General features: G+C 51.2%; 1 protein-coding gene across 6 annotated transcripts in view; it reads left to right on the forward strand.

Moving 5' to 3' along the window:
* Window positions 1–23,451, forward strand: part of pacsin3 (protein kinase C and casein kinase substrate in neurons 3) — a 217,487-nt gene that overhangs the window by 103,542 nt on the left and 90,494 nt on the right. For all 6 annotated transcript variants that reach the window (XM_059975382.1, XM_059975377.1, XM_059975378.1 and 3 more), the window contains one exon: window positions 10,746–10,866. In XM_059975382.1, the coding sequence (XP_059831365.1) occupies window positions 10,746–10,866 (121 nt within the window). The remainder of the gene's footprint in view (window positions 1–10,745; window positions 10,867–23,451) is intronic.

Here is a 23,451-nt window from a genome sequence, read left to right on the forward strand (position 1 = left end):
TGGATTTTCTACCTGTTTAAAAAATAACCTGCACATTTATTTCTACTACCAATGTGCATGCCCAAGTGCATTTTCCAACATTGTATTTCATTTACCACTTTCTTGTCCATTCTTCTAATCTGTCTCAGTCCTTCTGCATCCTACCTGTTCCCTCAACACCCCCACCAACCGGGATCGCTGAAGATTGTTGATAATGGCTGGGGTCACCTGTCTAGTAAAGACATTGCCCAGAAGAAGGCAATGGCAAACCTCTTCTGTTTTAATAAAAATCAAATGGCAAGAACAATCATAGTCATGAATAGAGCCTGTGTAATACGACACACTTACTGTTAACAATGGTCCTGCTGCTCCTTGCCTCTTGATCTGTCTAAACCAATCAACGTAGATTCTTTTGTTGTACGCATCACTCTTCCCTCCAGCTCAGCTCTGAAAACTTGAAACCCTTCAGCTCATCATCACACAGCACAGAAACATGCCCGTCAGGCCAACTGCTCCATGTTGACCACCTGGTGCTCAACCAGGCAAACCCATTTGCCCATGTTTGGCCCACATCCTTCCAAACCCTTCCCACCAGGTACTGGGCCCACATCCTTCTAAACCCTTCCCACCAGATACTGGGCTAATATCCTTCCAAACCCTTCCCACCACATACTGGGCTAACATCCTTCTAAACCCTTCCCACCAGGTACTGGGCCCACATCCTTCTAAACCCTTCCCACCAGGTACTGGGCCCACAGCCTTCTAAACCCTTCCCACCAGGTACTGGGCCCACATCCTTCTAAACCCTTCCCACCAGATACTGGGCTAATATCCTTCCAAACCCTTCCCACCAGATACTGGGCCCATATCCTTCCAAACCCTTCCCACCAGGTACTGGGCCCACAGCCTTCTAAACCCTTCCCACCAGGTACTGGGCCCACATCCTTCTAAACCCTTCCCACCAGGTACTGGGCCCACAGCCTTCTAAACCCTTCCCACCAGGTACTGGGCCCACATCCTTCTAAACCCTTCACACCAGATACTGGGCTAATATCCTTCCAAACCCTTCCCACCAGATACTGGGCCCATATCCTTCCAAACCCTTCCCACCAGGTACTGGGCCCACAGCCTTCTAAACCCTTCCCACCAGGTACTGGGCCCACATCCTTCTAAACCCTTCCCACCAGATACTGGGCTAATATCCTTCCAAACCCTTCTCACCAGGTACTGAGCCCATATCATTCCAAACACTTCCCACCAGGTACTGGGCCCACATCCTTCCAAACCCTACCCAAGGTACTGGGCCCATGTCCTTCCAAACCCTTCCCACCAGGTACTGGGCCCACATCCTTCTAAACCCTACACACCAGGTACTGGGCCCATATCCTTCCAAACCCTACACACCAGGTACTGAGCCCATTCCTTCCAAACCCTTCTCACCAGGTACTGAGCCCATATCCTTCCAAACCCTTCCCACCAGGTACTGGGCCCATATCCTTCCAAACCCTTCCCACCAGGTACTGGGCCCATATCCTTCCAAACCCTTCCCACCAGGTACTGAGCACATATCCTTCCAAACCCTTCCCACCAGGTACTGGGTACACATCCTTCTAAACCCTGCACACCAGGTACTGAGCCCATATCCTTCCAAACCCTACACACCAGGTACTGAGCCCATTCCTTCCAAACCCTACACACCAGGTACTGAGCCCGTTCCTTCCAAACCCTTCCCACCCGGTACTGAACCCATATCCTTCCAAACCCTACACACCAGGTACTGGGCCAATATCCCTCTAAACCCAACACACCAGGTACTGAGCCCATATCCTTCCAAACCCTTCCCACCAGGTACTGAGCCCATACCCTTCCAAACCCTTCCCACCAGGTACTGGGTCCACATCCTTCCAAACCCAACACACCAGGTACTGGGCCCACATCCTTCCAAACCCTTCCCACCAGGTACTGAGCCCATATCCTTCCAAACCCTACACACCAGGTACTGGGCCCATATCCTTCCAAACCCTACACACCAGGTACTGGGCCCACATCGTTCCAAACCCTACACACCAGGTACTGGGCCCATATCCTTCCAAACCCTACACACCAGGTACTGGGCCAATATCCCTCTAAACCCAACACACCAGGTACTGGGCCCATATCCTTCCAAACCCTTCCCACCAGGTACTGGGCCCACATCCTTCCAAACCCTACCCCAGGTACTGGGCCCATATCCTTCCCAACCCTTCTCACCAGGTACTGAACCCATATCCTTCCAAACCCTTCCCACCAGGTACTGAGCCCATATCCTTCCAAACCCTTCCCACCAGGTACTGAGCCCATATCCTTCCAAACCCTTCCCACCAGATACTGGGCCCACATCCTTCCAAACCCTTCCCACCAGGTACTGAGCCCATATCCTTCCAAACCCTTCCCACCAGGTACTGGGCCCACATCCTTCCAAACCCTACACACCAGGTACTGGGCCCATATCCTTCCAAACCCTACACACCAGGTACTGAGCCCATATCCTTCCAAACCCTTCCCACCAGGTACTGGGCCCATATCCTTCCAAACCCTTCCCACCAGGTACTGAGCCCATATCCTTCCAAACCCTTCCCACCAGGTACTGGGGCCACATCCTTCCAAACACTTCCCAACAGATACTGAGCCCATATCCTTCCAAACCCTTCCCACCAGGTTCTGGGCCCATATCCTTCCAAACCCTTCTCACCAGGTACTGAGCCCATATCCTTCCAAACCCTTCCCACCAGGTACTGAGCCCATATCCTTCCAAACCCTACACACCAGGTACTGGGCCCATATCTTTCCAAACCCTTCCCAACAGGTACTGAGCCCATATCCTTCCAAACCCTACACTACAGGTACTGAGCCCATATCCTTCCATACCCTTCCCACCAGGTACTGGGTCCATATCCTTACAAACCCTTCACACCAGGTACTGAGCCCATATGCTTCCAAACACTTTCCACCAGGTACTGGGCCCATATCCTTCCAAACCCCTCCCACCAGATACTGAGCCCATATCCTTCTAAATCCTTCCCACCAGTACTGGGCCCACATCCTTCCAAACCTGACACACCAGGTACTGGATCCACATCCTTCCGAACCCTTCCCACCAGGTACTGGGCCCATATCCTTCCAAACCCTTCCCACCAGGTACAGGGCCCATATCCTTCCAAACCCTTCTCACCAGGTACTGAGCCCATATCATTCCAAACACTTCCCACCAGGTACTGGGCCCACATCCTTCCAAACCCTACCCAAGGTACTGGGCCCATGTCCTTCCAAACCCTTCCCACCAGGTACTGGGCCCACATCCTTCCAAACCCTACCCCAGGTACTGGGCCCATGTCCTTCCAAACACTTCCCACCAGGTACTGAGCCCATAACCTTCCAAACCCTTCCCACCAGGTACTGGGCCCACATCCTTCCAAACCCTACCCCAGGTACTGGGCCCATATCCTTCCAAACCCTTCCCAACAGATACTGGGCCCACATCCTTCCAAACCCTACCCCAGGTACTGGGCCCATGTCCTTCCTAACCCTTCCCACCAGGTACTGGGCCCACATCCTTCCAAACCCTACCCCAGGTACTGGGCCCATATCCTTCCAAACCCCTCCCACCAGGTACTGGGCCCATATCCTTCCAAACCCTACACACCAGGTACTGAGCCCATATCCTTCCAAACCCTTCCCACCAGGTACTGGGTACACATCCTTCTAAACCCTACACACCAGGTACTGGGCCCATATCCTTCCAAACCCTACACACCAGGTACTGAGCCCATTCCTTCCAAACCCTTCTCACCAGGTACTGAGCCCATATCCTTCCAAACCTTTCCCACCAGGTACTGGGCCCATATCCTTCCAAACCCTTCCCACCAGGTACTGGGCCCATATCCTTCCAAACCCTTCCCACCAGGTACTGAGCCCATATCCTTCCAAACCCTTCCCACCAGGTACTGGGTACACATCCTTCTAAACCCTGCACACCAGGTACTGAGCCCATATCCTTCCAAACCCTACACACCAGGTACTGAGCCCATTCCATCCAAACCCTACACACCAGGTACTGAGCCCGTTCCTTCCAAACCCTTCCCACCCGGTACTGAACCCATATCCTTCCAAACCCTACACACCAGGTACTGGGCCAATATCCCTCTAAACCCAACACACCAGGTACTGAGCCCATATCCTTCCAAACCCTTCCCACCAGGTACTGAGCACATACCCTTCCAAACCCTTCCCACCAGGTACTGGGTCCACATCCTTCCAAACCCAACACACCAGGTACTGGGCCCACATCCTTCCAAACCCTTCCCACCAGGTACTGAGCCCATATCCTTCCAAACCCTTCCCACCAGGTACTGGGCCCATATCCTTCCAAACCCTACACACCAGGTACTGGGCCCACATCGTTCCAAACCCTACACACCAGGTACTGGGCCCATATCCTTCCAAACCCTACACACCAGGTACTGGGCCAATATCCCTCTAAACCCAACACACCAGGTACTGGGCCCATATCCTTCCAAACCCTTCACACCAGGTACTGGGCCAATATCCCTCTAAACCCAACACACCAGGTACTGGGCCCACATCCTTCCAAACCCTTCCCACCAGGTACTGAGCCCATTCCTTCCAAACCCTTCCCACCAGGTACTGGGCCCACATCGTTCCAAACCCTACACACCAGGTACTGGGCCCATATCCTTCCAAACCCTTCCCAACAGGTACTGGGCCAATATGCTTCCAAACCCTTCTCACCAGGTACTGAGCCCATATCCTTCGAAACACTTCCCACCAGGTACTGGGCCCATATCCTTCCAAACCCTTCCGACCAGGTACTGAGCCCATATCCTTCCAAACCCTACACACCAGGTACTGGGCCCATATCTTTCCAAACCCTTCCCAACAGGTACTGAGCCCATATCCTTCCAAACCCTTCCCACCAGGTACTGGGTACACATCCTTCTAAACCCTACACACCAGGTACTGGGCCCATATCCTTCCAAACCCTTCCCACCAGGTACTGAGCCCATATCCTTCCAAACCCTACACACCAAGTACTGGGCCCATATCCTTCCAAACCCTACACACCAGGTACTGGGCCAATATCCCTCTAAACCCTTCCCACCAGATACTGGGCCCACATCCTTCCAAACCCTACACACCAGGTACTGAGCCCATATCCTTCCAAACCCTACACACCAGGTACTGGGCCCATATCCTTCCAAACCCTACACACCAGGTACTGGGCCCATATCCTTCCAAACCCTACACACCAGGTACTGGGCCAATATCCCTCTAAACCCTTCCCACCAGATACTGGGCCCACATCCTTCCAAACCCTACCTCAGGTACTGGGCCCATGTCCTTCCAAACACTTCCCACCAGGTACTGAGCCCATATCCTTCCAAACCCTTCCCACCAGGTACTGGGCCCACATCCTTCCAAACCCTACCCCAGGTACTGGGCCCATGTCCTTCCAAACCCTTCCCACCAGGTACTGGGCCCACATCCTTCCAAACCCTACCCCAGGTACTGGGCCCATATCCTTCCAAACCCTACACACCAGGTACTGAGCCCATTCCTTCCAAACCCTTCTCACCAGGTACTGGGCCCATATCCTTCCAAACCCTTCCCACCAGGTACTGGGCCCATATCCTTCCAAACCCTTCCCACCAGGTACTGAGCCCATATCCTTCCAAACCCTTCCCACCAGGTACTGGGTACACATCCTTCTAAACCCTACACACCAGGTACTGAGCCCATATCCTTCCAAACCCTACACACCAGGTACTGAGCCCATTCCTTCCAAACCCTACACACCAGGTACTGAGCCCATTCCTTCCAAACCCTTCCCACCCGGTACTGAACCCATATCCTTCCAAACCCTACACACCAGGTACTGGGCCCACATCGTTCCAAACCCTACACACCAGGTACTGGGCCCATATCGTTCCAAACCCTACCCCAGGTACTGGGCCCAAATCCTTCCAAACCCTTTCCACCAGGTACTGGGCCCACATCCTTCCAAACCCTACCCAAGGTACTGGGCCCATGTCCTTCCAAACACTTCCCACCAGGTACTGAGCCCATATCCTTCCAAACCCTTCCCACCAGGTACTGGGCCCACATCCTTCCAAACCCTACCCCACGTACTGGGCCCATATCCTTCCAAACCCTTCCCAACAGATACTGGGCCCATATCCTTCCAAACCCTTCTCACCAGGTATTGTGCCCATATCCTTCCAAACCCTACCCCAGGTACTGGGCCCATATCCTTCCAAACCCTAACCCAGGTACTGGGCCCACATCCTTCCAAACCCTTCCCACCAGATATTGTGCCCATATCCTTCCAAACCCTACCCCAGGTACTGGGCCCATATCCTTCCAAACCCTTCCCACCAGGTACTGGGCCCATATCCTTCCAAACCCTTCCCACCAGGTACTGGGCCCATATCCTTCCAAACCCTTCCCACCAGGTACTGGGCCCATATCCTTCCAAACCCTACCCCAGGTACTGAGCCCACAACCTTCCAAACCCTTCCCACCAGGTACTGGGCCCATATCCTTCCAAACCCTTCCCACCAGGTACTGGGCCCACATCCTTCCAAACCCTACCCCAGGTACTGAGCCCACATCTTTCCAAACCCTACCCCAGGTACTGGGCCCACATCCTTCCAAACCCTACCCCAGGTACTGGGCCCACATCCTTCCAAACCCTACCCCAGGTACTGGGCCCACATCCTTCCAAACCCTACCCCAGGTACTGGGCCCATATCCTTCCAAACCCTAACCCAGGTACTGAGCCCACAACCTTCCAAACCCTTCCCACCAGGTACTGGGCCCATATCCTTCCAAACCCTTCCCAGCAGGTACTGGGCCCATATCCTTCCAAACCCTTCCCACCAGGTACTGGGCCCATATCCTTCCAAACACTTCCGACCAGGTACTGAGCCCATATCCTTCCAAACCCTACACACCAGGTACTGGGCCCATATCTTTCCAAACCCTTCCCAACAGGTACTGGGCCCATATCCTTCCAAACCCTACCCACCAGGTACTGAGCCTACATCCTTCCAAACCCTTCCCACCAGGTACTGGGCCCATATCCTTCCAAACCCTACACACCAGGTACTGAGCCCATTCCTTCCAAACCCTTCCCACCAGATACTGAGCCCATATCCTTCCAAACCCTACACACCAGGTACTGAGCCCATTCCTTCCAAACCCTTCCCACCAGGTACTGGGCCCATATCCTTCCAAACCCTTCCCACCAGGTACTGGGCCCACATCCTTCCAAACCCTACCCCAGGTACTGGGCCCATGTCCTTCCAAACCCTACACACCAGGTACTGAGCCCATATCCTTCCAAAACCATCCCACCAGCTACTGGGCCCAACTCCTTTAAACCCTACACACCAGGTACTGAGCCCATTCCTTCCAAACCCTTCCCACACGGTACTGGGCCCATTCCTTCCAAATTCTTCCCACCAGGTACTGAGCCCACATCCTTCTAAACCCTACACACCAGGTACTGAGCCCACATCCTTCCAAACCCTTCCCACCAGATACTGGGCCCACATCCTTCCAAACCCTTCCCACCAGGTAGTGGGCCCACATCCTTCCAAACCCTACACACCAGGTACTGGGCCCACATCCTTCCAAACCCTTCCCACCAGGTAGTGGGCCCACATCCTTCCAAACCCTTCCCACCAGGTAGTGGGCCCACATCCTTCCAAACCCTACACACCAGGTACTGGGCCCACATCCTTCCAAACCCTTCCCACCAGGTACTGGGCCAATATCCTTCCAAACCCTTCCCACCAGGTACTGAACCCATATCCTTCCAAACCCTTCCCACCAGGAACTGGGTCCATATCCTTCCAAACCCAACACACCAGGTACTGGGCCCACATCCTTCCGAACCCTTCCCACCAGGTACTGGGTCCACATCCTTCTAAACCCTTCTCACCAGGTACTGAACCCATATCCTTCCAAACCCTTCCCACCAGGAACTGGGTCCATATCCTTCCAAACCCAACACACCAGGTACTGAGCCCATATCCTTCCAAACCCTACACACCAGGTACTGAGCCCATTCCTTCCAAACCCTTCCCACCAGTTACTGGGCCAATATCCTTCCAAACCCTTCCCACCAGGAACTGGGTCCATATCCTTCCAAACCCAACACACCAGGTACTGAGCCCATATCCTTCGAAACCCTTCCCACCAGCTACTGGGCCCATATCCTTCCAAACACTTCCGACCAGGTACTGAGCCCATATCCTTCCAAACCCTACACACCAGGTACTGGGCCCATATCTTTCCAAACCCTTCCCAACAGGTACTGAGCCCATATCCTTCCAAACACTACACACCAGGTACTGAGCCCATATCCTTCCATACCCTTCCCACCAGGTACTGGGCCCATATCCTTACAAACCCTTCTCACCAGGTACTGAGCCCATATCCTTCCAAACCCTTCCCACCAGGTACTGGGCCCACATCCTTCCAAACCCTACACACCAGGTACTGGGCCCATATCCTTCCGAACCCTTCACACCAGGTACTGGGCCCACATCCTTCCAAACCATTCCAACCAGGTACTGGGCCCATGTCCTTCCAAACCCTTCTCACCAGGAACTGAGCCCATATCATTCCAAACACTTCCCACCAGGTACTGGGCCCACATCCTTCTAAACCCTTCCCACCAGGTACTGGGCCCACATCCTTCCAAACCCTTCCCACCAGGTACTGAGCCCATATCCTTCCAAACGCTTCCCACCAGGTACTGGGCCCATATCCTTCCAAACCCTACACACCAGGTACTGAACACATATCCTTCTAAACCCTACACACCAGGTACTGAGCCCATATCCTTCCAAACCTTTCCCACCAGGTACTGTGCCCACATCCTTCCAAACCCTACACACCAGGTACTGGGCCCATATCCTTCCAAACCCTTCCCACCAGGTACTGGGCCCATATCCTTCCAAACCCTTCCCACCAGGTACTGGGCCCATATCTTTCCAAACCCTTCCCACCAGGTACTGGGCCCATATCCTTCCAAACCCTAACCCACGTACTGGGCCCACATCCTTCCAAACCCTTCCCACCAGATACTGGGCCCACAACCTTCCAAACCCTTCCCACCAGGTACTGGGCCCATATCCTTCCAAACCCTTCCCACCAGGTACTGGGCCCATATCCTTCCAAACCCTACCCCAGGTACTGGGCCCATATCCTTCCAAACCCTTCCCTCCAGGTACTGGGTACACATCCTTCTAAACCCTACACACCAGGACTGGGCCCACATCCTTCCAAACCCTACACACCAGGTACTGGGCCCACATCCTTCCAAACCCTTCCCACCAGATACTGGGCCCATATCCTTCCAAACCCTTCTCACCAGGTACTGGGCCCACATCCTTCCAAACCCTACACACCAGGTACTGAGCACATATCCTTCTAAACCCTACACACCAGGTACTGGGCCCACAACCTTCCAAACCATTCCCACCAGGTACTGGGCCCATATCCTTCCAAACCCTTCCCACCAGGTATTGTGCCCATATCCTTCCAAACCCTACCCCAGGTACTGGGCCCATATCCTTCCAAACCCTAACCCAGGTACTGGGCCCACATCCTTCCAAACCCTTCCCACCAGATACTGGGCCCACAACCTTCCAAACCCTTCCCACCAGGTACTGTGCCCATATCCTTCCAAACCCTTCCCACCAGGTACTGGGCCCATATCCTTCCAAACCCTTCCCACAAGGTACTGGGCCCATATCTTTCCAAACCCTTCCCACCAGGTATTGGGCCCATATCCTTCCAAACCCTACCCCAGGTACTGGGCCCATATCCTTCCAAACCCTAACCCAGGTACTGGGCCCACATCCTTCCAAACCCTTCCCACCAGATACTGGGCCCACAACCTTCCAAACCCTTCCCACCAGGTACTGAGCCCATATTCTTCCAAACCCTTCTCACCAGGTACTGGGCCCATATCCTTCCAAACCCTTCCCACCAGGTACTGGGCCCATATCCTTCCAAACCCTACCCCAGGTACTGGGCCCATATCCTTTCAAACCCTTCCCTCCAGGTACTGGGTACACATCCTTCTAAACCCTACACACCAGGTACTGGGTACACATCCTTCTAAACCCTACACGCCAGGTACTGGGCCCACATCCTTCCAAACCCTTCCCACCAGATACTGGGCCCACAACCTTCCAAACCCTTCCCACCAGGTACTGGGCCCATATCCTTCCATACCCTTCCCACCAGGTACTGGGCCCATATCCTTCCAAACCCTACCCCAGGTACTTATCCAAATGGCTTTTCATGGTTGTTTCTGTACCTGCCACAACCACTTATTCTGGCAGCTCATTCCATATGCACACTTCCTGTGTGTAGAAAAACTTGTCATTTAGTCCTCTTTTCATTTTTTCATCTCTCACCTTAAACCTATGCCCTCCAGTTTTTAGTTCCCTTTCCCAGCGGGATAAAAGACTATGCTGCCATGATTTTATACAGCTCTACACTCCCACCTTCCAAGGAATAAAGCCCCAGCCTGCCCAGTCTCTCCCTGCAAATCAGACCCTCAATCTTTCTCTGCACACTTTCCAGATTACTGACGGCTTTCCTAATTCGGTGTGTCTGAGATTGAGCGCAGTGTGGCCCATCTTGTAGAAATGCAACACAAACTAGTCTCTGTCCTGGTCTTGTTGCAGTTTTCGGATGATCTATCGGGACCTGCATCAGGCCATTCTCTCGGCCAGTGACCAGGAGGACCTGCGATGGTGGCAGAACACCCATGGGCCCGGCATGGCCATGAACTGGCCCCAGTTTGAGGTGAGTGCCTTTCTCCTATAGCCAAGGGACACTCCCTAGCCATGCATTCACCTCAGCACAAGGCAAACTTGTTTCTCTTGCTATCGGAGCCAGATGGAGTTGGAGACTGAGGTCTCTCTTTTGAGGGCTCTTCATCTCACGTTCTCGATATTTATTGGGTGTATTTATCACAGCTGGAGATGACGACGTGTATGAAGTTTGATAATAAAATTACTTTGACTTTGAGGTGAGATTGAACCTCATGCAGAGAGATGGGAAGAGGTACCATGTCAGAGGTGAACATTTACGACTGGCGGAGACAGTAGTTAGTGACATAAGATCTTGCTCTGTGGGTATAGGGAGGGTCTATAGCATTAGTTTAAAAGGATGCTGGGGAGAGCACAGAACCTTGGTCTACGTGTGAGCTTCTTAGACAATCAATCTAAGCTTGTCCCATTCGCTTGTTCTTGGCCCATATCCCCCCAAAGCTTCCTTATCCGTGTACCTGTCCGTAGCCCTCTAAAACTTCCTTATCCGTGTACCTGTCCTTATCCCTCTAAACCTTCCTTATCCGTGTACCTGTCCGTATCCCTGTAAACCTTTCCAATCCCTGTACCTGTCCGTATCCCTCTAAACCTTCCTTATCCGTGTACCTGTCCATATCCCTCTAAACCTTCCCTGTCCGTGTACCTGTCCGTATCCCTCTAAACCTTCCTTATCCGTGTACCTGTCCTTATCCCTCTAAACCTTCCCTGTCCGTGTACCTGTCCGTATCCCTCTAAACCTTCCTTATCCGTGTTCCTGTCCGTATCCCTCTAAACCTTCCTTCTCCGTGTTCCTGTCAGTATCCCTCTAAACATTTCTTATCCGTGTACCTGTCCGTATCCCTCTAAACCTTCCCTGTCCGTGTACCTGTCCGTAACCCTCTAAATCTTCCTTATCCGTGTACCTGTCCGTATCCCTCTAAACGATCCTTATCCATGTACCTGTCCGTATCCCTCTAAACCTTTCCTGTCCGTATCCCTCTAAACCTTCCCTGTCCGTGTACCTGTCCGTATCCCTCTGAACCTTCCGTATCCGTGTACCTGTCCGTATCCCTCTAAAAGTTCCCTGTCCGTATCCCTCTAAACCTTTCCTATTCGTGTACCTGTCCGTATCCCTCTAAACCTTCCCTGTCCGTGTACCTGTCTGTATCCCTCTAAACCTTCCCTGTCCGTGTACCTGTCTGTATCCCTCTAAACCTCTCATATCCGTATACCTGTCTGTATCCCTCTAAGCCTTCCCTGTCCATGTACCTGTCCCTAGGCCTCTAAACCTTCCTTATCCGTGTACCTGTCCGTATCCCTCTAAACCTTCCCTATCCGTGTACCTCTCCGTATCCCTCTAAACGTTCCTTATCCGTGTACCTGTCCGTATCCCACTCAACCTTTCCTTTCTGTATCCCTCTAAACGTTCCTTATCCGTGTACCTGTCCGTATCCCTCTAAACCTTCCGTCTGTATCCCCCTTAACCTTCCTTATCCCTATACCTGTCCGTATCCCTCTAAATATTTCTTATCCGTGTACCTGTCCGTATCCCTCTAAACCTTCCTTATCCCTCTAAACCTTCCCTGTCCGTGTACCTGTCCTTATCCCTCTAAACCTTCCCTGTCCGTGTACCTGTCCGTATCCCTCTAAACCTTCCTTATCCGTGTTCCTGTCCGTATCCCTCTAAACCTTCCTTCTTCGTGTTCCTGTCACTATCCCTCTAAACATTTCTTATCCGTGTACCTGTCCGTATCCCTCTAAACCTTCCCTGTCCGTGTACCTGTCCGTATCCCTCTAAACCTTCCTTATCCGTGTACCTGTCCGTATCCCTCTAAACCTTCCTTATCCGTGTTCCTGTCCGTATCCCTCTAACCCTTCCCTGTCCATATCCCTCTAAACCTTCCCTGTCCGTGTTCCTGTCCGTATCCCTCTAAAACTTTCCTATCCGTGTACCTGTTCGTATCCCTCTAAACTTTCCTTATCCATGTACCTGTCTGGTTCCCTCTAAACCTTCGTTATCTGTGTACCTGTCCGTATCCCTCTAAACCTTCCCTGTCTGTGTTCCTGTCCGTATCCCACTAAACCTTCCCTATCCGTGTACCTGTCCGTATCCCTCTAAACATTTCCTATCCATGTACCTGTCCGTATCCCTCTAAACCTCTCCTATCCGTGTACCTGTCCGTATACCTCTAAACCTTCCCTGTCTGTGTATCTGTCCGTAGGCCTCTAAACCTTCCTTATACTTGTACCTGTCCATATCCCTCTAAACCTTCCTTATCCGTGTACCTGTCCGTATCCCTCTAAACCTTCCTTATCCGTGTACCTGTCCGTATCCCTCTAAACCTTCCTTATCCGTGTACCTGTCCGTCTCGCTTTAAACCTTCCTTGTCCGTGTACCTGTCCGTATGCCTCTAAACCTTCCTTATCCGTGTACCTGTCCGTATCCCTCTAAACCTTCCCTGTCCGTGTACCTGTCCGTATCCCTCTAACCCTTCCTATCCATGTACCTGTCCGTATCCCTCTAAACCTTCCTTATCCGTGTACCTGTCCGTATCCCTCTAAAGGTTCCCTGTCCGTATCCCTCTAAACCTTTCCTATTCCTGTACCTGTCCGTATCCCTCTAAACCTTCCCTGTCTGTGTACCTGTCCGTATCCCTCTAAACCTACCTTATCCATGTACCTGTCCTTATCCCTCTAAACCTTCCCTGTCCGTGTACCTGTCCTTATCTCTCTAAACCTTCCCTGTCCGTGTACCTGTCCGTATCCCTCTAAACCTTCCTTATCCGTGTACCTGTCCGTATCGCTCTAAACCTTCCTTATCCGTGTACCTCTCCGTATCCCTCTAAACATTCCTTATCCGGGTACCTGTCCGTATCCTTCTAAACGATCCTTATCCATGTACCTGTCCGTATCCCTCTAAACCTTTCCTGTCCGTATCCCTCTAAACCTTCCATGTCCGTGTACCTGTCCGTATCCCTCTATACCTTCCGTATCCGTGTACCTGTCCGTATCCCTCTAAAAGTTCCCTGTCCGTATCCCTCTAAACCTTTCCTATTCGTGTACCTGTCCGTATCCCTCTAAACCTTCCCTGTCCGTGTACCTGTCTGTATCCCTCTAAACCTCTCATATCCGTGTACCTGTCCGTATCCCTCTAAGCCTTCCCTGTCCATGTACCTGTCCCTAGGCCTCTAAACCTTCCTTATCCGTGTACCTGTCCGTATCCCTCTAAACCTTCCCTATCCGTGTACCTCTCCGTATCCCTCTAAACGTTCCTTATCCGTGTACCTGTCCGTATCCCTCTCAACCTTTCCTGTCCGTATCCCTCTAAACGTTCCTTATCCGTGTACCTCTCCGTATCCCTCTAAAACTTCACTGTCTGTATCCCCCTTAAACTTCCTTATCCCTGTACCTGTTCGTATCCCTCTAAATATTTCTTATCCGTGTACCTGTCCGTATCCCTCTAAACCTTCCCTGTCCGTGTACCTGTCCTTATCCCTCTAAACCTTCCCTGTCCGTGTACCTGTCCGTATCCCTCTAAACCTTCCTTATCCGTGTTCCTATCCGTATCCCTCTAAACCTTCCTTCTCCGTGTTCCTGTCAGTATCCCTCTAAACATTTCTTATCCGTGTACCTGTCCGTATCCCTCTAAACCTTCCCTGTCCGTGTACCTGTCCGTATCCCTCTAAACCTTCCTTATCCGTGTACCTGTCCGTATCCCTCTAAACCTTCCTTATCCGTGTTCCTGTCCGTATCCCTCTAACCCTTCCCTGTCCATATCCCTCTAAACCTTCCCTGTCCGTATCCCTCTAAACATTCCTTATGTGTGTACCTGTCCGTATCCCTCTAAACCTTCCCTGTCCGTGTTCCTGTCCGTATCCCACTAAACCTTCCCTATCCGTGTACCTGTCCGTATCCCTCTAAACCTTTCCTATCCATGTACCTGTCCGGTTCCCTCTAAACCTCTCCTATCCGTGTACCTGTCCGTATACCTCTAAACCTTCCCTGTCTGTGTATCTGTCCGTATCCCTCTAAACCTTCCTTATCCGTGTACCTGTCCGTATCCCTCTAAACCTTCCTTATCCGTGTTCCTGTCCGTATCCCTCTAGCCCTTCCCTGTCCATATCCCTCTAAACCTTCCCTGTCCGTATCCCTCTAAACATTCCTTATGTGTGTACCTGTCCGTATCCCTCTAAACCTTCCCTGTCCGTGTTCCTGTCCGTATCCCACTAAACCTTCCCTATCCGTGTACCTGTCCATATCCCTCTAAACCATCCCTGTCTGTGTACCTGTCCCTATCCCACTAAACCTTCCTTATCCGTCTACCTGTCCATATCCACCTAATCCTTCCCTGTCCGTATCCCTCTAAACCTTCCTTATCCGTGTACCTGTCCGTCTCGCTTTAAACCTTCCCTGTCCGTGAACCTGTCCGTATCCCTCTAAACCTTCCTTATCTGTGTACCTGTCCGTATCCCTCTAAACCTTCCCTGTCCGTGTACCTGTCCGGTTCCCTCTAAACCTTCCTTATCCGTTTACCTGTCCGTATCCCTCTAAACCTTCCTTATCCGTGTACCTGTCCGTATCCCTCTAAACCTTTCCTGTCCGTATCCCTCAACCTTCCTTATCCGTGTACCTGTCCGTATCCATCTAAACCTTCCCTATCCGTGTACCTGTCCGTATCCCTCTAGACCTTTCCTATCCATGTACCTGTCCGTATCCCTCTAAACCTTCCCTGTCCGTGTACCTGTCCGTATCCCTCTAAACCTTCCCTGTCCGTGTACCTGTCTGTATCCCTCTAAACCTCTCCTATCCGTGTACCTGTCCGTATCCCTCTAAACCTTCCCTGTCTGTGTATCTGTCCGTAGGCCTCTAAACCTTCCTTATCCTTGTACCTGTCCATATCCCTCTAAACCTTCCTTATCCGTGTACCTGTCCGTATCCCTCTAAACCTTCCTTATCCGTGTACCTATCCGTATCCCTCTAAACCTTCCTTATCCGTGTACCTGTCCGTCTCGCTTTAAACCTTCCTTGTCCGTGTACCTGTCCGTATCCCTCTAAACCTTCCTTATCCGTGTACCTGTCCGTATCCCTCTAAACCTTCCCTGTCCGTGTACCTGTCCGTATCCCTCTAACCCTTCCTATCCATGTACCTGTCCGTATCCCTCTAAACCTTCCTTATTCGTGTACCTGTCCGTATCCCTCTAAAGGTTCCCTGTCCGTATCCCTCTAAACCTTTCCTATTCCTGTACCTGTCCGTATCCCTCTAAACCTTCCCTGTCTGTGTACCTGTCCGTATCCCTCTAAACCTACCTTATCCATGTACCTGTCCTTATCCCTCTAAACCTTCCCTGTCCGTGTACCTGTCCTTATCTCTCTAAACCTTCCCTGTCCGTGTACCTGTCCGTATCCCTCTAAACCTTCCTTATCCGTGTACCTGTCCGTATCGCTCTAAACCTTCCTTATCCGTGTACCTCTCCGTATCCCTCTAAACATTCCTTATCCGGGTACCTGTCCGTATCCCTCTAAACGATCCTTATCCATGTACCTGTCCGTATCCCTCTAAACCTTTCCTGTCCGTATCCCTCTAAACCTTCCATGTCCGTGTACCTGTCCGTATCCCTCTATACCTTCCGTATCCGTGTACCTGTCCGTATCCCTCTAAAAGTTCCCTGTCCGTATCCCTCTAAACCTTTCCTATTCGTGTACCTGTCCGTATCCCTCTAAACCTTCCCTGTCCGTGTACCTGTCTGTATCCCTCTAAACCTTCCCTGTCCGTGTACCTGTCTGTATCCCTCTAAACCTCTCATATCCGTGTACCTGTCCGTATCCCTCTAAGCCTTCCCTGTCCATGTACCTGTCCCTAGGCCTCTTAACCTTCCTTATCCGTGTACCTGTCCGTATCCCTCTAAACCTTCCCTATCCGTGTACCTCTCCGTATCCCTCTAAACCTTCCTTATCCCTCTAAACCTTCCCTGTCCGTGTACCTGTCCTTATCCCTCTAAACCTTCCCTGTCCGTGTACCTGTCCGTATCCCTCTAAACCTTCCTTATCCGTGTTCCTGTCCGTATCCCTCTAAACCTTCCTTCTCCGTGTTCCTGTCAGTATCCCTCTAAACATTTCTTATCCGTGTACCTGTCCGTATCCCTGTAAACCTTCCCTGTCCGTGTACCGGTCCGTATCCCTCTAAACCTTCCTTATCCGTGTACCTGTCCGTATCCCTCTAAACCTTCCTTATCCGTGTTCCTGTCCGTATCCCTCTAACCCTTCCCTGTCCATATCCCTCTAAACCTTCCCTGTCCGTATCCCTCTAAACATTCCTTATGTGTGTACCTGTCCTTATCCCTCTAAACCTTCCCTGTCCGTGTTCCTGTCCGTATCCCACTAAACCTTCCCTATCCGTGTACCTGTTCGTATCCCTCTAAACCTTTCCTATCCATGTACCTGTCCGGTTCCCTCTAAACCTCTCCTATCCGTGTACCTGTCCGTATACCTCTAAACCTTCCCTGTCTGTGTATCTGTCCGTAGGCCTCTAAACCTTCCTTATCCTTGTACCTGTCCATATCCCTCTAAACCTTCCGTATCCGTGTACCTGTCCGTATCCCTCTAAAAGTTCCCTGTCCGTATCCCTCTAAACCTTTCCTGTCCGTATCCCTCTAAACCTTCCCTGTCCGTGTACCTGTCCGTATCCCTCTAAACCTTCCCTGTCCGTGTACCTGTCTGTATCCCTCTAAACCTTCCCTGTCCGTGTACCTGTCTGTATCCCTCTAAACTTCTCATATCCGTGTACCTGTCCGTATCCCTCTAAACCTTCCCTATCCGTGTACCTCTCCGTATCCCTCTAAACCTTCCTTATCCGTGTTCCTGTCCGTATCCCTCTAAACCTTCCTTCTTCGTGTTCCTGTCACTATCCCTCTAAACATTTCTTATCCGTGTACCTGTCCGTATCCCTCTAAACCTTCCCTGTCCGTGTACCTGTCCGTATCCCTCTAAACCTTCCTTATCCGTGTACCTGTCCGTATCCCTCTAAACCTTCCTTATCCGTGTTCCTGTCCGTATCCCTCTAACCCTTCCCTGTCCATATCCCTCTAAACCTTCCCTGTCCGTGTTCCTGTCCGTATCCCTCTAAAACTTTCCTATCCGTGTACCTGTTCGTATCCCTCTAAACTTTCCTTATCCATGTACCTGTCTGGTTCCCTATAAACCTTCGTTATCTGTGTACCTGTCCGTATCCCTCTAAACCTTCCCTGTCTGTGTTCCTGTCCGTATCCCACTAAACCTTCCCTATCCGTGTACCTGTCCGTATCCCTCTAAACATTTCCTATCCATGTACCTGTCCGTATCCCTCTAAACCTCTCCTATCCGTGTACCTGTCCGTATACCTCTAAACCTTCCCTGTCTGTGTATCTGTCCGTAGGCCTCTAAACCTTCCTTATCCTTGTACCTGTCCATATCCCTCTAAACCTTCCTTATCCGTGTACCTGTCCGTATCCCTCTAAACCTTCCTTATCCGTGTACCTGTCCGTATCCCTCTAAACCTTCCTTATCCGTGTACCTGTCCGTCTCGCTTTAAACCTTCCTTGTCCGTGTACCTGTCCGTATGCCTCTAAACCTTCCTTATCCGTGTACCTGTCCGTATCCCTCTAAACCTTCCCTGTCCGTGTACCTGTCCGTATCCCTCTAACCCTTCCTATCCATGTACCTGTCCGTATCCCTCTAAACCTTCCTTATCCGTGTACCTGTCCGTATCCCTCTAAAGGTTCCCTGTCCGTATCCCTCTAAACCTTTCCTATTCCTGTACCTGTCCGTATCCCTCTAAACCTTCCCTGTCTGTGTACCTGTCCGTATCCCTCTAAACCTACCTTATCCATGTACCTGTCCTTATCCCTCTAAACCTTCCCTGTCCGTGTACCTGTCCTTATCTCTCTAAACCTTCCCTGTCCGTGTACCTGTCCGTATCCCTCTAAACCTTCCTTATCCGTGTACCTGTCCATATCGCTCTAAACCTTCCTTATCCGTGTACCTCTCCGTATCCCTCTAAACATTCCTTATCCGGGTACCTGTCCGTATCCTTCTAAACGATCCTTATCCATGTACCTGTCCGTATCCCTCTAAACCTTTCCTGTCCGTATCCCTCTAAACCTTCCATGTCCGTGTACCTGTCCGTATCCCTCTATACCTTCCGTATCCGTGTACCTGTCCGTATCCCTCTAAAAGTTCCCTGTCCGTATCCCTCTAAACCTTTCCTATTCGTGTACCTGTCCGTATCCCTCTAAACCTTCCCTGTCCGTGTACCTGTCTGTATCCCTCTAAACCTCTCATATCCGTGTACCTGTCCGTATCCCTCTAAGCCTTCCCTGTCCATGTACCTGTCCCTAGGCCTCTAAACCTTCCTTATCCGTGTATCTGTCCGTATCCCTCTAAACCTTCCCTATCCGTGTACCTCTCCGTATCCCTCTAAACGTTCCTTATCCGTGTACCTGTCCGTATCCCTCTCAACCTTTCCTGTCCGTATCCCTCTAAACGTTCCTTATCCGTGTACCTCTCCGTATCCCTCTAAAACTTCCCTGTCTGTATCCCCCTTAAACTTCCTTATCCCTGTACCTGTTCGTATCCCTCTAAATATTTCTTATCCGTGTACCTGTCCGTATCCCTCTAAACCTTCCTTATCCCTCTAAACCTTCCCTGTCCGTGTACCTGTCCTTATCCCTCTAAACCTTCCCTGTCCGTGTACCTGTCCGTATCCCTCTAAACCTTCCTTATCCGTGTTCCTATCCGTATCCCTCTAAACCTTCCTTCTCCGTGTTCCTGTCAGTATCCCTCTAAACATTTCTTATCCGTGTACCTGTCCGTATCCCTCTAAACCTTCCCTGTCCGTGTACCTGTCCGTATCCCTCTAAACCTTCCTTATCCGTGTACCTGTCCGTATCCCTCTAAACCTTCCTTATCCGTGTTCCTGTCCGTATCCCTCTAACCCTTCCCTGTCCATATCCCTCTAAACCTTCCCTGTCCGTATCCCTCTAAACATTCCTTATGTGTGTACCTGTCCGTATCCCTCTAAACCTTCCCTGTCCGTGTTCCTGTCCGTATCCCACTAAACCTTCCCTATCCGTGTACCTGTCCGTATCCCTCTAAACCTTTCCTATCCATGTACCTGTCCGGTTCCCTCTAAACCTCTCCTATCCGTGTACCTGTCCGTATACCTCTAAACCTTCCCTGTCTGTGTATCTGTCCGTATCCCTCTAAACCTTCCTTATCCGTGTACCTGTCCGTATCCCTCTAAACCTTCCTTATCCGTGTTCCTGTCCGTATCCCTCTAGCCCTTCCCTGTCCATATCCCTCTAAACCTTCCCTGTCCGTATCCCTCTAAACATTCCTTATGTGTGTACCTGTCCGTATCCCTCTAAACCTTCCCTGTCCGTGTTCCTGTCCGTATCCCACTAAACCTTCCCTATCCGTGTACCTGTCCATATCCCTCTAAACCATCCCTGTCTGTGTACCTGTCCCTATCCCACTAAACCTTCCTTATCCGTCTACCTGTCCATATCCACCTAATCCTTCCCTGTCCGTATCCCTCTAAACCTTCCTTATCCGTGTACCTGTCCGTCTCGCTTTAAACCTTCCCTGTCCGTGAACCTGTCCGTATCCCTCTAAACCTTCCTTATCTGTGTACCTGTCCGTATCCCTCTAAACCTTCCCTGTCCGTGTACCTGTCCGGTTCCCTCTAAACCTTCCTTATCCGTTTACCTGTCCGTATCCCTCTAAACCTTCCTTATCCGTGTACCTGTCCGTATCCCTCTAAACCTTTCCTGTCCGTATCCCTCAACCTTCCTTATCCGTGTACCTGTCCGTATCCATCTAAACCTTCCCTATCCGTGTACCTGTCCGTATCCCTCTAGACCTTTCCTATCCATGTACCTGTCCGTATCCCTCTAAACCTTCCCTGTCCGTGTACCTGTCCGTATCACTCTAAACCTTCCCTGTCCGTGTACCTGTCTGTATCCCTCTAAACCTCTCCTATCCGTGTACCTGTCCGTATCCCTCTAAACCTTCCCTGTCTGTGTATCTGTCCGTAGGCCTCTAAACCTTCCTTATCCTTGTACCTGTCCATATCCCTCTAAACCTTCCTTATCCGTGTACCTGTCCGTATCCCTCTAAACCTTCCTTATCCGTGTACCTATCCGTATCCCTCTAAACCTTCCTTATCCGTGTACCTGTCCGTCTCGCTTTAAACCTTCCTTGTCCGTGTACCTGTCCGTATCCCTCTAAACCTTCCTTATCCGTGTACCTGTCCGTATCCCTCTAAACCTTCCCTGTCCGTGTACCTGTCCGTATCCCTCTAACCCTTCCTATCCATGTACCTGTCCGTATCCCTCTAAACCTTCCTTATTCGTGTACCTGTCCGTATCCCTCTAAAGGTTCCCTGTCCGTATCCCTCTAAACCTTTCCTATTCCTGTACCTGTCCGTATCCCTCTAAACCTTCCCTGTCTGTGTACCTGTCCGTATCCCTCTAAACCTACCTTATCCATGTACCTGTCCTTATCCCTCTAAACCTTCCCTGTCCGTGTACCTGTCCTTATCTCTCTAAACCTTCCCTGTCCGTGTACCTGTCCGTATCCCTCTAAACCTTCCTTATCCGTGTACCTGTCCGTATCGCTCTAAACCTTCCTTATCCGTGTACCTCTCCGTATCCCTCTAAACATTCCTTATCCGGGTACCTGTCCGTATCCCTCTAAACGATCCTTATCCATGTACCTGTCCGTATCCCTCTAAACCTTTCCTGTCCGTATCCCTCTAAACCTTCCATGTCCGTGTACCTGTCCGTATCCCTCTATACCTTCCGTATCCGTGTACCTGTCCGTATCCCTCTAAAAGTTCCCTGTCCGTATCCCTCTAAACCTTTCCTATTCGTGTACCTGTCCGTATCCCTCTAAACCTTCCCTGTCCGTGTACCTGTCTGTATCCCTCTAAACCTTCCCTGTCCGTGTACCTGTCTGTATCCCTCTAAACCTCTCATATCCGTGTACCTGTCCGTATCCCTCTAAGCCTTCCCTGTCCATGTACCTGTCCCTAGGCCTCTTAACCTTCCTTATCCGTGTACCTGTCCGTATCCCTCTAAACCTTCCCTATCCGTGTACCTCTCCGTATCCCTCTAAACCTTCCTTATCCCTCTAAACCTTCCCTGTCCGTGTACCTGTCCTTATCCCTCTAAACCTTCCCTGTCCGTGTACCTGTCCGTATCCCTCTAAACCTTCCTTATCCGTGTTCCTGTCCGTATCCCTCTAAACCTTCCTTCTCCGTGTTCCTGTCAGTATCCCTCTAAACATTTCTTATCCGTGTACCTGTCCGTATCCCTGTAAACCTTCCCTGTCCGTGTACCGGTCCGTATCCCTCTAAACCTTCCTTATCCGTGTACCTGTCCGTATCCCTCTAAACCTTCCTTATCCGTGTTCCTGTCCGTATCCCTCTAACCCTTCCCTGTCCATATCCCTCTAAACCTTCCCTGTCCGTATCCCTCTAAACATTCCTTATGTGTGTACCTGTCCTTATCCCTCTAAACCTTCCCTGTCCGTGTTCCTGTCCGTATCCCACTAAACCTTCCCTATCCGTGTACCTGTTCGTATCCCTCTAAACCTTTCCTATCCATGTACCTGTCCGGTTCCCTCTAAACCTCTCCTATCCGTGTACCTGTCCGTATACCTCTAAACCTTCCCTGTCTGTGTATCTGTCCGTAGGCCTCTAAACCTTCCTTATCCTTGTACCTGTCCATATCCCTCTAAACCTTCCGTATCCGTGTACCTGTCCGTATCCCTCTAAAAGTTCCCTGTCCGTATCCCTCTAAACCTTTCCTGTCCGTATCCCTCTAAACCTTCCCTGTCCGTGTACCTGTCCGTATCCCTCTAAACCTTCCCTGTCCGTGTACCTGTCTGTATCCCTCTAAACCTTCCCTGTCCGTGTACCTGTCTGTATCCCTCTAAACTTCTCATATCCGTGTACCTGTCCGTATCCCTCTAAACCTTCCCTATCCGTGTACCTGTCCGTATCCCTCTAAACATTCCTTATCCGTGTACCTGTCCGTATCCCTCTCAACCTTTCCTGTCTGTATCCCCCTTAACCTTCCTTATCCCTGTACCTGTCCGTATCCCTCTAAACCTTCCCTGTCTGTATCCCCCTTAACCTTCCTTATCCCTGTACCTGTCCGTATCCCTCTAAATATTTCTTATCCGTGTACCTGTCCGTATCCCTCTAAACCTTCCTTCTCCGTGTTCCTGTCAGTATCCCTCTAAACATTTCTTATCCGTGTACCTGTCCTTATCCCTCTAAACCTTCCCTGTCCGTGTACCTGTCCGTATCCCTCTAAACCTTCCTTATCCGTGTTCCTGTCCGTATCCCTCTAAACCTTCCTTCTCCGTGTTCCTGTCAGTATCCCTCTAAACATTTCTTATCCGTGTACCTGTCCGTATCCCTCTAAAGCTTCCCTGTCCGTGTACCTGTCCGTATCCCTCTAAACCTTCCTTATCCGTGTACCTGTCCGTATCCCTCTAAACCTTCCTTATCCGTGTTCCTGTCCGTATCCCTCTAACC

Source organism: Hypanus sabinus, chromosome 7, assembly GCF_030144855.1.
Source record: "Hypanus sabinus isolate sHypSab1 chromosome 7, sHypSab1.hap1, whole genome shotgun sequence".
NCBI lineage: Eukaryota > Metazoa > Chordata > Chondrichthyes > Myliobatiformes > Dasyatidae > Hypanus > Hypanus sabinus.